A 15444-nucleotide genomic window follows, 5' to 3' on the forward strand; every position below is an offset into this window, starting at 1 on the left:
TGGTGTGTGTGTGTGTGTGTGTGGTGTGTGTGTGTTGTGTGTGTGTGTGTGTGTGTGTGTGTGTGTGTGTGTGTGTTCTGGGCCCGGGCCAATGGTGGAAGGAAGATTTACGGACCTGCCGCTGAGCAAAACACTTCCCTTAGTACGAGAAGCGCCTGTTTATGCCTTTTTGCTTTTTTATTTATATTTATTTATTTAGGTTTCCTCCGGAGAAAACGATACCGGGTGTGAAAGGCGCACACACCAGCGTATTTTCCAAGAATTATTCACGACAACCATCTGGATGGCAAGCAGACAGTGTTGTCGATCCTCAGAAGGAAGACTAACATGTGCTGGATGATGTTATGACAATGGGGAAATTTTACATTTTCTCGCCAACTCAAAATACATAATGGTATGTTTTTAGGGTTAGGCGATGGCAGGCTGTGGCACAACGTGTCGGCTGGTGACGGAACATTATCGCTTCGCTCGCAGAGGGAAGACGAGTAAATCAAGCCGGCTGGTCTGAATCTTGTCATTTATGAGGATCATATAATTGTTACAACAGATATGAAATGGAACAATAACGGAGCGAGAATACAAGACTGAAATGGTTTCTCATTTTAAAAGCTTTAGACGCACCCAGGATGTTTATAACTTATAACAACATATAACAACAATGTATTATCTATTATCTCTACATTTAGGCACTCCGTCATTGTAAGCGATCGTCCATTTCTTCATACCCCTTATTTTAACTCGCTGAAAGCTCTTTCAAGCTGGCAGCATTACCACCGGAGACGAAAGATAGGTTTGAGTCCACTTTTTCTTATTTCCGTTTCAGACTTAAATGGTCTGAAATAACGGCAAGTAGCATAAGATACAAGAACCCCCCCCCCCCACCACCACCATGATGTCGCCCCCCTGGAGTGTCCTCAGCAGCATAATGTACTATCCTTGGTACACCCCAAGAGTCCTTAGCGGCCTGTATGTAGCCTAGTGTTCTCTCTCTCTCTCCTCTGGATGGACGGAGGGTATGTCTCCGGGGATTCTCCGACCCCGGTTTGAACAGTGCTGAGGCCAGAGAGACGACCGTGGGGTCGTTTGATCAATAACACATGCACAATAAAACAAAGTATTCGCCACCAAAGAATCCTGTTTATATCGCCATCAAGATGTCGGTTGTTTGGCAGGCATGGGGTTAGCATGTTTGGTCCCACATGTTCATCTGTCTTCTCTTACCTGTGGATATCCATGGGGATTGTACCCCTCTCTTTTTTTTTTTCTCAGAGAGAAAGGGAGAGTCTCTCTCCCTCACTCTCTCTCTGTCGCTGGAGATCAATAGAATTGTGGGGATTTATAAAGTGGACGTCTCATTCATTACAGCGCAGTGCACGTACGTACACACACACGAACACGTACGTACACACACACGGACACACACACACACGGACACACAGACACGTACACACAGACACACACACGTGCACACACACACACAGACACGCACACCAGAGTGAGACTCGGATCCCGGCACGTATCCTCGTCTACGAAGCATCTAATTGGTTGAGGAGATGCCTATCACTTTACTGAAATTAGAGCCGTGCTTTCAGATGGTGGGAACCATCTGTCGTGTGTGTGAGTGTGTGTGCGCATACTCGTCTTAATCCCGGTGTGTCACATTTTAGTGATGAAGCTAATTTTACAGCCTCGATCTCAGCCCTCTCATGTCTCTCCCATTTTCCTCCCCTCTCTTTCTCTCTCTGTAGTGAGTGTGTCTCTCTCAACCCGCCCCCTCCCATTGCCTCTCAAACCCGTTCCCTCCCTCCCTCCCCTTCTAGCTCCCCATCCCGGCCCTCCCACTTCCCTCCGTGATGGCGTGGTACTCTAATCAAACAGCAGGCAGGCTTTCCACTTGGTGGCTTAACTCTCTCTCTCTCGCTCTTTCTCTCTTTCTCTCTCTACCCTCTCTCTCTCTCTACCCTCTCTCTCTGCATTAGAGGAAATGTCTTTTTCATGGAAGATTGGCTGCAATTTCCAAGATGGCTGCAGTGGCTAATGGACAACTGTCTGGGTTCTAACAAATGACAACGTGTGGGAGGCGGGAGAGGAGGGCAAGGGGAGGTGGATGGTGCGGAGTAGAGGGCGACTGGATGGTGGAGGAGGCCGAAGTACAACGGGGGTTTTGTGGGTGGTGGTTGTGGTGTGAAAAAAACGTTTAGTTTCATTACTGGGGAGGGAAGTGGGGTAGTAGATTATCACGCCTGTCAAGCCCTGGACATTACTCTTCTTTCAATGGGACTGTTTAGGATTCACCGCACAAACTGTGTGTGTGTGTGTGTGTGTGTGTGTGTGTGTGTGTGTGTGTGTGTGTGTGTGTGTGTGTGTGTGTGTGTGTGTGTGTGTGTGTGTGTGTGTGTGTGTGTGTGTGTGTGTGTGTGTGTGTGTGTGTGTGTGTGTGTGATCAGCAGGGTGCCGTCTCCCGGCCAGTAGGCTGCACAGTTTTCTGGATGAGATGTTAAATGTAAATGATAACAGCGTTATAATGAAGTGTCTATCCTCATTGATTTTCTCCAGACGTAAGAAAGCATGTCAGTTCGGTACAGAAGACTCCAACAAATAACGCATCACAAATGTAATATTTCTTTACAGTGACACATGAAGGTTGCGATTGAAAGATAATTATTCCCAAATAATAGTGACTCGTATCGCAATTGCAAGATCTGTCTGATTTTGAACCTATTTGAACTTTAAACAATTGTTAGAGGTGTGTGTGTGTGTGTGTGTGTGTGTGTGTGTGTGTGTGTGTGTGTGTGTGTGTGTGTGTGTGTGTGTGTGTGTGTGTGTGTGTGTGTGTGTGTGTGTGTGTGTGTGTGTGTGTGTGTGTGTGTGTGTCCAATCAGATTACCTAGTGGTGGTTTACGTGTTGACGAACACCGACCATCTCTCCCCCCCCCCCCCCTAAAGCCAGCTCCATCCTTCCCTCAACCGTCCACGACCGCCACATCTCCATCCTTCCATCCTTCCCCTCTTCCCCGCGCAAACACACCCAGGCGCACAGCCCCTCTTCACAGCCTATAGCCCCCCCGAACCCTCCTCCTCCCCCTAAACCCAGCCCCTCTCCCCCAGTTTAGTCGAGGTTGGTATGGGGGGGGGGGAGACGGACTCAGGTTTCTGGGGCAGGATTGTGTCGCGCCGGGTTACGTCGGTGCCCCCCCTTCCCTGACCCCGGCTGGAATGTTTGGGAATGAGAACACAGAGGGAGGGGAGGGGGGGGGGGGGGGGGGCATGCTAGGACCTGCTGGATCTTCCAGTGAGCCGTCGCTGCTTACATCCGCCTCAGCCCTGCTTATGCGGCTCGGGGTAATTCCTGGTTAGGGATAATCTTCCAGTGTGGGGGGGGGGGGGGGGGGGGGGGGTTGTGAGATTATGCGAAAGCACCTCTTAGCATGATGCATGTTTTCACAGGGATAAGGATGATGATGATATTAATGATGTTTGATAACAATTTAAAAGATATGCAGTAGAATGAGTGGCTGAGTATTAGAAAGGGACACGCACGCACAAGCACGCGTAGAATAAATCATATTAATTATCGTTTAGTGCTGCCCCTTTTGCACCTAAGTCCCCTACTGCTAAAGTGTAAACCATCTGAACCCACGACCTCCATCGGAAAAAGGCGCTTATCTCACCCTTAAACGCATGCCAATTAACCGTCAATATTCGCTTAACCCTGATGTAGTTCGGGTCGACTTAGAACGGGTCCACCCTATTCCAACCAGAAGTGCCTCCTCGCTCAGCCCAGTAAGATGTGTGACCTCGGAGCATACCTCCGCCTGTAAAGGGCGAGGCATCCATCTCCATCTCCATCTCTATCGGTGTTGTGTTCTCGGTAGCTCCGGGCTACTGCTGACAGGTATCCCACTGGAGCTACCCCACCAGGTCAGGCCCAGGTCAAGCTGACCCATCTCCAGGCCTTACCTGCCAGATCCTAGGCCAATCGTGTGCGCCCACCCCCCTCCCCACCCCCCTCCCCATAGCTTGACGAGGTCTTAGGGCAACACGCATCTAAACAGCTGAACAGATATGATTTTTTTATTGAAACGCTTTCCAGAGTAAATTTATATCTAATTGATCCAATCCCTTTCATCAAAACAAATTGGGGTTGGCCTACAACGCGAAAGAAAGCATAATAGCTAGCTGGTACCTTGTTAATGACATGCTATTAGAAATGACACGTATACAACCCATGTGAGTCTTTCAATTGACGTGGCCGAGCCGAGAATCCAACACGGTTGAGGTGGCTACAACAGCCCCCGGGTGTAGCCTTTGACCCTCGCAGGGTTGACAATAAAACTAAAATAATAATAAGATAATAATTGATCAATTGGATAATGAAGAGGAACGACACCGCGCTGAGCCTCTGCCCCCAAGTTCTCCATTTGACCCCCCCCCCCTAGTGCTGCACTCTGCCTCTCCCCTGGTGCTTTACTAACCCCAGGTATTGATTAGCCATAATCGTCCAATGATCGGCGGTTTCCAGGTATCGACGGAGCAGCGATCCGTCGTCGTTAGCGACGGCTGTGTCCCTGACAGAAGACGAGAGGCGGGAGTGAACGCAGAGTGATGTGTTCCTTAATCATTACACGGCCTCTGCTCCTTCCCCGCCGTCGCTCCCTCGGCACGCACTCACACATTTATACACACGCACACACCCGTGCACGCATGTGCACCCGTGCGCTTCCAAGCTATTCCTCACGCCGGGGGAAAAACGGCGGTGCGGTAAATCATTAGCAGACATTTCTATGGCTGGTAATGAGTGGTGCTACGCTACAGCGCTGCCGCCAACAGGATTACTCCCTATTGATTAGCTTAGCATTAGCCGGGGCTAGCCAAAAAGCAAGCGGGCTGATTAGCAGGCCTTTCTGTGGTGGTTAATAAGTGGCGCTATGGAATGCGGCGGTGCGCTCGCCATGAGAATGGGATTACAGGCTATTAATCAGACAGGGGGTTAGCGGCTGTCATTAGCGCGGCCCTGGGCAAAGTCAGCGCCGGTTATGGCTGAGTAGCTTCTGCTATCTGGAGTGAGTCTTTTCTTTCTTTCTTTCTTTCTTTCTTTCTTTCTTTCTTTCTTTCTTTCTTTCTTTCTTTCTTTCTTTCTTTCTTTCTTTCTTTCTTTCTTTCTTTCTTTCTTTCTTTCTTTCTTTCTTTCTTTCTTTCTTTCTTTCTTTCTTTCTTTCTTTCTTTCTTTCTTTCTTTCTTTCTTTCTTTCTTTCTTTCTTTCTTTCTTTTCCTTCTTTTCCCCCCCCATTGGCCTTGAGTCTCCTGGCGCCACGACAACCGCCGCCCGCGTCCCAAACCCCGTGGTCGTCATGTCTCCCTCCCGTCCTCCTCTCTTCATCGCGACTCCCTCTTCTTCTGAGATGGAGAAAGAGGGAGTGGGGGGAGGGCTGGGCTAGGCCTCCATTAATCTCTCTTTCTATTTCTCTGTCTCTGTCGATCAACAGAGAGCAGAAGAGTTGCGACAGGAAGTGACCCCTCCCCTGTGGCAGTGTTCTCATTTAGTTTATTTACAAATAAACACATTCATCCCCCCCCCCCCCCTCCTCCCAAGTATGCAGGCTCCCTCAATACATAACTTAGTTCATTAATGAACTGTTGTGTGTGTGTGTGTGTGTGTGTGTGTGACATGATGAGGCATGTGAACGAATGGGAGGTGCTGACAGGCGTGTTAATTGAATTGTGTGAAAAATGCAAATCCCAGACTGCCTCTTTATATAAGTGGGAGGAGTCTACACACACACACACACACACACACACACACACACACACACACACACACACACACACACACACACACACACACACACACACACACACACACACACACACACAGGGCTGTTGTCTCGACATTTATTTCCCACCAAGCTTCTCCATGTTAATGTTTGTTTATGACATTTATCTGTCAGGGACCATATACATAAATCATTAATCTCTCATGCGAGGGGACGGGAGGCATTGTAGCGGAATTATCTCCTGGCTCGTTTCCATGCGGGTCAACACAAACACGAGTACAAGGAATACAAATGAATATTCAAAAACACAATGCTGAAATGCAGCATTACCATTCCATATTCAAATGTACGTTCATCCTCGGCATTCTGAGTATTGCGTCTGCGTGTAGAACACTAAACCAGAGCTGTAGATTATGTGGAGGAGGAGGAGGAGGAGGAAGAGGAGATGAAGAAGCGAGAAAAAAAACCTAAACAGCTCTCATATCTCCTTCGGCCTCGGTTGCTTTGCATATTGCGCCCGCGGCCGTGTGTGTGTGTACGTCTGCGTGTGTGTTTCTGCGTGTGTGTGTGTGTGTTTGTGTGTGTGTGTGCGTGTGCGTGTATGAAAGCCAGGATCGCTTGTTTCCGTGCGGGTGACCTATGTTCACATGTCCACCGTGTGTGTGTGTGTGTGTGTGTGTGTGTGTGTGTGTGTGTGTGTGTGTGTGTGTGTGTGTGTGTGTGTGTGTGTGTGTGTGTGTGTGTGTGTGTGTGTGTGTGTGTGTGTGTGTGTGTGTGTGTGTGTGTGTGTGTGTGTGTGTGTGTGTTGTTGCTTCCCGATGGAGCAAGAGAGAAAACGTGTCGCTGTGGGCTACAATTCTACTTAACGTCCTCTCCCTCTCCCCACCGCCAGACCGACACACACGCACGCACGCACGCGCACGCACACACCCGCAGGCTCTACGAGTTCCTCCGTAAAGTGACCTGGTTAAACCCGGGTTAAAGACATACGTCCCCTCGTGTGGAGGGCAGGGGGGTTGATGATGGGGTGTCATATCTTCGGCCTTTCGCCGATAGCAAGCTACGCTAACACGCTACGCTAGCGTGCTGCCTCGCACTATCTCCAGCCCCGCTGTCGAGGTGGGCTGTAGGTTCAAACCGCTTCATACTAATCTCAGCCCTCCCTCCTCATCCCCCACAGTGGATTCGTTATGTCCGTCTGTCCGACGGTCCGTCAGAACATTCTGCTGATGTGCCCCAACCGCCCCCCCCCCCCCGCCCCCCCCCCCCCCCCCCGCCCTCCTCACTCCTCACGCTCGACCGCACACACAAACACCCACGCACACGCGCATATTCTGACATGACACTCCGAGTGAGCAGTCAGCTTCCTCCAGAGAGAGGAAGTGGTGTTTCAGGAAGTGCTTTTATCTCGTGATCTGATCTGATGTGAGGGAAGATGATAATTGCACAGAAGCCTTGCTCCCCCCCCCCACCCCCCACCCCCGCCCATCACTCTTTCTCCCCAAGTGTTGCCCACTCTCACTCTCTCTCTTCTAGGGCCATATGAAATCTGTTTTATTTTTTTTCCAAATTCCGTTAATTTTTTTTCCAAATTCCGTTTTAATTTTCATTAATTCCGTTTTTACACTTAAAATCATCAGAACGAGTGTCAAATAAGTGCGAACGAATACAATTTAATCAGATAGAAGACTACATTTATTAAAACATCACAACATTGCACTGTTTTTAGTGCTTCAAATAAAAACATGACATAAATATTAAAGTGCTTATAAACTCTTTTTTTATAAACTCAAATTGTTGTTTGAAGGGGCGTGCCCTGGCTACGGCGTTCATTGTTTTTCATATGGATTTTGGACTTCAAGTGGTCATCGCACGTATCTTTGCGTTTCCAATCGATAGTATGTTGACATATTCTACAAAACACCTGAGTGATAGAAGTGTTTTGGATATTGTTCGGCTCTGAATTTGGGGTTAGAACCGAATTACGGGCGCTTCAACTTCTTCTTCGGCTTCTTGTTAGGAGCGGGACCTATTGTTTGCGGGGTGGACCGGGCATTTTTTTTTTAAATTGTTGTGCGAGTGACTGCTAAACATTCAGTGACGTTAATGTCACCTGTGTTGTTTCCCTTTTCCCTCGAAACTGAATTTCACCAAAATAATGGCGAATTCCGCTGCATTCCGCTGCATATTGTAAATGTGACGTCTGATGTGCCTTGTCCCTGTTGCATGTTATATGTGCTGAAGAACAGGAAACTGCTGGAAATCAGTTATTTTACTAAGACAGGCCCGTTTTAAATTGTAACTTTGTTACTTTTAATACTTTCCTGCTTAATAAAATAATAATAAAAAAAATAATAAAAAAATTATCAGTTGATTCCGTTTTTATTGTCCAATTCCGTGATTCCGTCCGCGTTTTCGTTATCGCGGATTTCATAGGGCCCTACTCTTCCCATATTTCTTACACTATCTCTCTCTCTGCCGTTGCAGCCCCCCCCCCACTAACTCGCCCTCTACGGCTGTCTCTCTTTTCCCCCAGATTGCCTGTTCTCCCCCACTGTTTCCCAGATCTCTCCCCCACTTTCAGTCCCTCCCTCTAACTCTCTCTCTCTCACTCTTCCTTCCCCCACACTCTCCTCATTCTCCGGCTCCTACTCTGCTGTTCTATATATGTAAGGGATAATGCCCGACGAGGTGTCCATTATCAGGAATTAATGGACGACGTGGAGGCGTGAGCCGTCCGACGCGAAGCGGAGGACGGTTGCCTCCGCGAAGTCCATTAATTCCTGATAATGGACACCTCGAAGGGCATTATCCCGCTTATACCACGGTCACTTACCAACGGTGACCAAATTAAGACCATTAATTTATATTTTCATGCGTTTTACAATCCGAATATAAAGTTTTCCACAAAACATACATTTGTTTGCCTGGTTACGCCTGAGGGTCTGACTAATACCCGGAACCACCATTACACGCCCGTTGGGTTCTCATGCAACGGAAACGTTGTTCACTCCTCCAGTAATTAGGACGGGCCATAGCTACGACTTTAGAACGGGAGGTAGCGGGAGGTATTATAGTCCGCTGAGCTTTGTTTTGTTTCCCGTTGCTATGGTTACTACTATTTTAGAGACGATACGCCAGCTAGCGCATTCATTGAGAACGGTAAACAGACAATTTGACGGAACTACTTGTCCAGGTGTCCGTATATCAGGAGTTAATGCACACCCTGCATCCAATCAGAATCGAGTATTCCCGCAGACCGTGGTATAAATATGTTTATATGGTCTGCGTGTGTGAGTAGCATCTAGTACGGCACCACTCTGCCGCTGGTGGCAGCATTACCTGGGCAGTGCCATTGATGTATTATAAGTTGCTCAAGTTCATTATAATCCGAGGGAAATGGGCTATTGCCCTAGCCTGTGTTCTACATGGTGATGTATAGCTCTGGTATCTTGGGCGTGTACAGACACACCATAACAATTACTATGAGAACTTAAGCCCTGAGCAAATCTTGGGCTCTAGCAGTGTCGATGAATCATCTGCAGAGAGAAGTTTGGAAAACAAAAATTACTCAGTTACACTATTGACTTGCGTACTACATATGGAAGCACCTTAGAGGTGTGTGTGTCTGTGTGTGTCACACAAACTGGCCTGTGTCTGTGTGTACCACTCCCAAGCAGAGAGGAGGGAAGTAGAATTGAAGCAGTCGTACATTTGTGTATTGTGTGTGTGTGTGTGTGTGTGTGTGTGTGTGTGTGTGTGTGTGTGTGTGTGTGTGTGTGTGTGTGTGTGTGTGTGTGTGTGTGTGTGTGTGTGTGTGTGTGTGTGTGTGTGTGTGTGTGTGTGTGTGTGTGTGTGTCCTGCTGCTTTCTTTGCACATGCTTCTCACTGCCATGCAAACACTCCAAAGCTCAAAGCAGGGGCTGCAAAACATGCACTCTCTCTTACCCGCTCAGTCTGTCTCTTTCTGCCTCCCTCCCCCCCTCCCCCCCACCTCCCCCCACCTCCCTCCCCTCCCTCCCCCACCTCCCTCCCCTGGCTCCCCTGTCAGCTTCTGGTGACACGCTGTTGTAAAATGACATTCTTCTTCTTGTGTTTGGAGTGCAACCCTCCCATTCCTCTCCACTCTCGGCCTTCCGTCCTCTCCCCCTGTCTTCCTTCCTCTCTCTGTCTCCCTTGCTCTCTCTCTCCCTCTCTCTCTGTCGGCCTGTGTCTCTCTCTCTCTCTCACTCTGGGAGTCTCTTCTTTCTCTCTCTCGCGCGCTCTCGCTCTGTGTCTGCCATCTTTTGTTGCGGGTCCGTTCACGCTTGACCGGCCTGCAGTGACTCTTGACTTCAAAGAGCCACTTCATTCATCAGTCACTCATCGGGCAGAGAGGGCGAGAGGGGGAGAGGGAGGGAGAGAGAGGGAGGATGCGTATTCAGTGAGGGATGGGAAGGGAGGAGGAGGAGAGTATATCAAAAGAGGCGGATGAGTGTATGAAAGGAGGGGAGCAAGGGGGAGAAAAGGGTCGCTCTTGACCGCAGGGGACCTCGAAGTCACAAAAGCACAACCCTCCCCCCGTTCTCCAAAAAAAGACTTATTGTGACACAATTTGGACACACACACACATTCCACCACACGCACACATCGGACACGCACATCGTTAACATCACACACACACACCATATGCACACACGCAAACATACCATACCGCACACACGCGCGCACACACAAAAGCAGTGAGGCCTGTGTGTGCGTGAGCCGGGGCTCTGTGGTTCGGTCAGCGAGGCGTGAGGATGGGTTGTGGTTCTGATTCGCCGCCGCAGCAGTAGAAGGCAGAACTGGGAGCTGTGGTCGGTCCACGGACGCCTAACGCTTGGATTTCATTGGAGAAGTTGTGTGTGTGTGTAGATCAAATGGTATGTTTGCGTATGTGCACATGGTGTGTGTGTGTGATGTTTACGATGTGTGTGTGTGTCAATGTGTGTGCGTTCATGTGTTCCAACCTGGGGACGTCCGGCCCTTCAGCTTTCAGTACGTGCTCACTTTGGGACGACGGGTACAATCCTGTTGTCGTTGCTTAAGGTTTTTATGAGTTTCTTTCGTCGTATTATGTTCAATAACAGCCATATTTGAGCTGCAGTGAGGGGGGTCGGAGGTGTACTTTGTAAAGCATTGCCCATGTATCTCACTCTCTTTAGCTTGGTGTGTGTGTGTCTGCCTGCCTGCCTTCCCTTGTGTTCAGTGACATTCTCTCCCTCTCATTCCGTCCCTCTTTGTTTTGGGTGGCCGGCGTGTTTTCAGGTCAGTGGGTGCTGTGGCTCTCAGCAGGGACTCCCACGCACGCGCGCGCACGCACACACACACACACACACACACACGCAACCTTTCCTCAGCCTCCTTAGGGAGGCTGTGGGGGATCAAGTCACCGTGAAGACGGGCACTCTCTTAATGCAAGGACACAAGGACTGTGTGTGTGTGTGTGTGTGTGTGTGTGTGTGTGTGTGTGTGTGTGTGTGTGTGTGTGTGTGTGTGCGCACCTGGCCCCTGATCACTAGGCTGTCTGTTCCCTCCTACTCCTCCAGTTGTACCCTACTCTGTGTTCCTCCCGGGAATCTCTCTGCAGTTGTTCGGCTTTACCCAGAATCCCCAGCGGCCAAGGAGCAGTCGTCCAGACCAACAGCTGAGTCATTTAGCAAGATGCCCAGCCCCTAGTTCCTTCCTCTTACTCCGAATCCCGTACTTCATATAGCCCCCTAACCCCTATTATCTCACCTCCTACTTCCTAACATCATACTTCCTAACCCCCTACTCCCTGACTAGCTTACCCCCTACACCCTAACCCCCTACTCCGTATCCTCCTCCTTACCCCCTAACCCCCTGCTCCCTACTCCCTATCCCCTCACCCCCTAACTCCTTACCCCCATTACTTTCATTAACACTCTCGACATAAGCCCTAATGAACATCCATGGCCTGATGGTGGAGGTGCCCAGGCTGCTGTGCTCTCAGCTCAGCCTGTCCCAGGCCTCTCTCCGGGGGACGTGTGAGGGCAGGGCAGGGCGGGGGGCCGGGGCCCGGGGCCACCGGTCGCCCCACCTGAAGGGGGGCTTTGTTCAGGGCCTTCGGTGAAGAGCGACGGCGGGGGGGCGTTAACGCAGCACCTGGCTGCTGTTGTTCTACCTGGGAGGAAAGACGAGCTCTGCCGTTCCTCGTCTGTGACGGGACACGGATCAATTCTCCCTTTGAGCGGGACGGATCCACCCTGGGTGTGTGTTTTTTGTGGAGCTGTGTGTGTACCTACGAGTCCAACAAACCTCACAGAGATGATGGGCGTCACCCCCGCAGTATCAGGAAAAGTCTGAATGCAGTCAATGGAGCGATCTGTCAGCGTGGATCCAGAACACTGGCTTAGCGAATCCAGAGCCTACTGCCTACGAAACCGCACACAAACACACTTTCATAATGTGTGTTATGTTTGTGGTCCGTCTTGTCGAGGCCTGTGTGTGTGTTTGTGTGAAACACGCCATGACTCAGAGGAGTTCAGTGCCGGCCTCAGCATGTCTTGACACACGCAACACAATTATGTTTGTCTCAGGAGAGTGGAGGGAAACAGAGACATGGGTAGAGCAAGGAAACTGAAAGGGTGGGAGGGGGGGAATTGAGCTAAAGTACAACGTACAGGCAACAAAGGGAGATGACGGCCAAGCAGTAGGTGATGGATGGATGGATGGATAGAGAGAGAGAGGAAGGAAGGAAGGGGTTGGGGAAGACGGAGAGAATGAACACTGAACAGTGGTGAAGGGAGACTCTCTCTCCCCCCCCCCCCCCCCCCCCCCTGCTCTGGAATGTTAATCAGTGCAAAGAGGTCAGCAAACCTTTTGATTGTGTATGCATAGTGTGTGTATGCATAGGGTGTGTGTGTGTGTGTACATTGTGTGTGTGTGTGTGTGTACATTGTGTGTGTGTGTGTGTGTGTCTGGGGTCGAGAGGTCCTGTCTGCCCTAGAGCGTCTCCTTGAGTCCATTAACACAGTTTAAACATTAAATCCCATTAAGGGGGGGGGGCTACAGAAGCTCTGGGCCAGACAGCCAATGGGGAGAGAGCTCACAGTCACCTTCCCCTGAAAAAGTCCTCCTCTTAAGCTGAATCTGAGTGTGTGTTCAGCAGTGACCTCAACATGTTGAGTGTGCGTTCAGCGCTGACCTCAACATGTTGATTCCCTTGGGGAAGGACGGACGGAAAACCGCACATCCTGTTGGGGTCGTTTGATTCCTCTTACCGATGACGGTGGAACTTTTATTTCTCATCCGATGGCCGTACATGAGTCGCCTGCAGCTGAGCCCAAAAAACAACGCAAGAAGCGCATTTCACATTGTATGCGTGTATTTATATGCGTGTGTTTCTTCAGTCTGTTATACTGCATATTACATTTGCGCATAATTGGGCTGAATTTATGACACATTGTAAAAATCAATTATTAAAATAAAGATGGCAATAAGAAGGCGATAACGATTTGTTATTTTAGGAACGGACTAGTTCAGCTCAGTGCCAAAAGGATCTCATGGCTCCTGCAGAAAGACCTGACCCCACTGAGAGGAATAACAAGTCAGACATTCGGTTGGGACGGATCGTAGCCAATGAAAGACGCAATACAAGAGCAAACATTCTCAACAGAAACCGCAATAAAAAAAACAACCCATAAAAGCGGCGTGGTTGAGGATAGTGTCACCGGACCACATCGACGTCCCCTTGTAAGACACGGCTGGTTAACGCGGCGTTAAACGAGCACTCAGTGGTCCCCCACCCCCCCCCCCCCCCCACACACACCCCCACCCTGCCCCAGGCCGGCAGTCTGAAGGTCATGACCACCGCAGTCCACAAACCACAGTCGTTATCTAGCCGCGGTCAGGTCGATTACAACCTCCACGTGTTACGCCCCCTAGCCCTGGCTAGTCATTCAGAGGACCGCCGCTGCATAAAGAGACCAGGTCGTTACGCTACACCGGGGGGAGGGGGTTAACGCATGGTGGGTAACGCACACACGGACGCACGCGCGCGCGCACACACAGTCTCTATAGCACACACACACACACACACACACACAGGCCTCTGAGTGCTGTGTTGGGCCGTCCTGTGCGGGGGCTTCAATCAGAACTTGGTTTCATTATGGAAGTCCAACCGCTGACAAAACATGCGAGGTGCCTTGAATACTAAAGAGTGCCGGGGCAAGATAATACAATGTGGTTCTACACCCTGCTCGTGGACCAAGCAACAGCCTGCTTGTGCATCCTCTGATCTTTCTCTGCCACACGTGTCAGCTGTCCGCCAGATTCATTAGCCTTTTGATTAATTGAAGCTGGGGGCAGGCTCTCGGAGTCTACAGACCGCAGCAGCCAAGAGCACGCACGCACGCACGCACACACACACCCAGAGTTTGGGATGTGGTCCCTGCAGAATGAGAGATGTTATCTCTTATCTCTTCTCGTTTATCTCCCTCTCTCTCCCCCTCTCTATCGACCAGCCTGTATCGTTCTGTGCCCCCCCCCCCTCTTGATCTCGCTCTTTATAATGTCCTCGCCCGTCCCCTCCTCATTCAATCTGTCGATATCAACACGTCTCTCCCTTTCTCCTCTTTCTGCCGCGACCTTGTGTGTGTGTGTGTGTGTGTGTGTCAGCTTCCATCAGGCCTGTTTCTGACACACACACACACACACACACACACACACACACACACACACACACACACACACACACACACACACACACACACACACACACACACACACAGGGTACATTCACCGGCGAGACAAGCAAGCGAGAAAAAAACTGCAGCTGGAGATGGAGAAAGTGACGTGTGTGTGCCGGTGCTGGCGTGTGTTCTGATGCCTGCGTTTCATCGGGGGGGGGGGGGGGTGATGTGATGGCGGTGGATTGCCCTGGATTTCCCCCAGCATGTCCCCCGGTGGTTTCACCTGTCTGTCATCTTGTCTGTACGCCTTCTATCCATATTCTGTATTTTGTCATCTCTGTCTGTATGTCTGTCCTTCTCCGGCCAGTGTTGTAGCGGTGATGTCGGGACATGCAGTGCCAATGTAACTCATTATTGACCCCGTCTCTTTCTCTCTTTCTCATCCATGACCTTCCTGTCTCCTGTGCCGTGCTGAAACAGGTAAGACCTTGGTTTGGTTGTCTGAGAGCCTTGACTATGCCTCAAAGGCAAGAGCAAATTGTTTGATTAACGAACCTCAACCACTTTACTCACTCACTCACTCACTCACTCTCTGCTGTGTGTTGTGTTACTGTTGTCACGTGCAATGTGTGATGACATCACAGTCGCCAGGTGAACATTAATTCCCAGCGGCTTTCCTCCCTCTTTAAGTGTGTGTGTGTGTGTGTGTGTGTGTGTGTGTGTGTGTGTGTGTGTGTGTGTGTGTGTGTGTGTGTGTGTGTGTGTGTGTGTGTGTGTGTGTGTGTGTGTGTGCGTGTGCTTCTTCTGGTCTCCCTGATGGGATTGGTTGGTTCTTCCCTCTTTCCCCACTTAACTCCTGCAGGAGGTGTGTGTGTGTGTGTGCGCTTGCTTTCACCTGCAGGATGTTGTTTTCTCTAGGTTGTCTCCTGTGATCTGCCCTCCAATTTTCCAGCCGTCTCTGTTCCCTCCCTCCTCCCTCCCTTCCTTCCTCCCTCACC

At 50.1% G+C, this 15444-nt stretch overlaps 1 protein-coding gene across 1 annotated transcript in view; it reads left to right on the plus strand.

Moving 5' to 3' along the window:
- Positions 1 to 11715: 11715 nt before the first annotated feature.
- The window catches only part of hs6st1a (heparan sulfate 6-O-sulfotransferase 1a), a 32988-nt gene continuing 29259 nt past the window's right edge, over positions 11716 to 15444 (plus strand). The window contains exon 1 of the mRNA XM_056589758.1: positions 11716 to 11882. Coding sequence (XP_056445733.1) covers positions 11716 to 11882 — 167 coding nt within the window. The remainder of the gene's footprint in view (positions 11883 to 15444) is intronic.

This window comes from Gadus chalcogrammus, chromosome 5 (genome assembly GCF_026213295.1).
Source record: "Gadus chalcogrammus isolate NIFS_2021 chromosome 5, NIFS_Gcha_1.0, whole genome shotgun sequence".
Taxonomy (NCBI): domain Eukaryota; kingdom Metazoa; phylum Chordata; class Actinopteri; order Gadiformes; family Gadidae; genus Gadus; species Gadus chalcogrammus.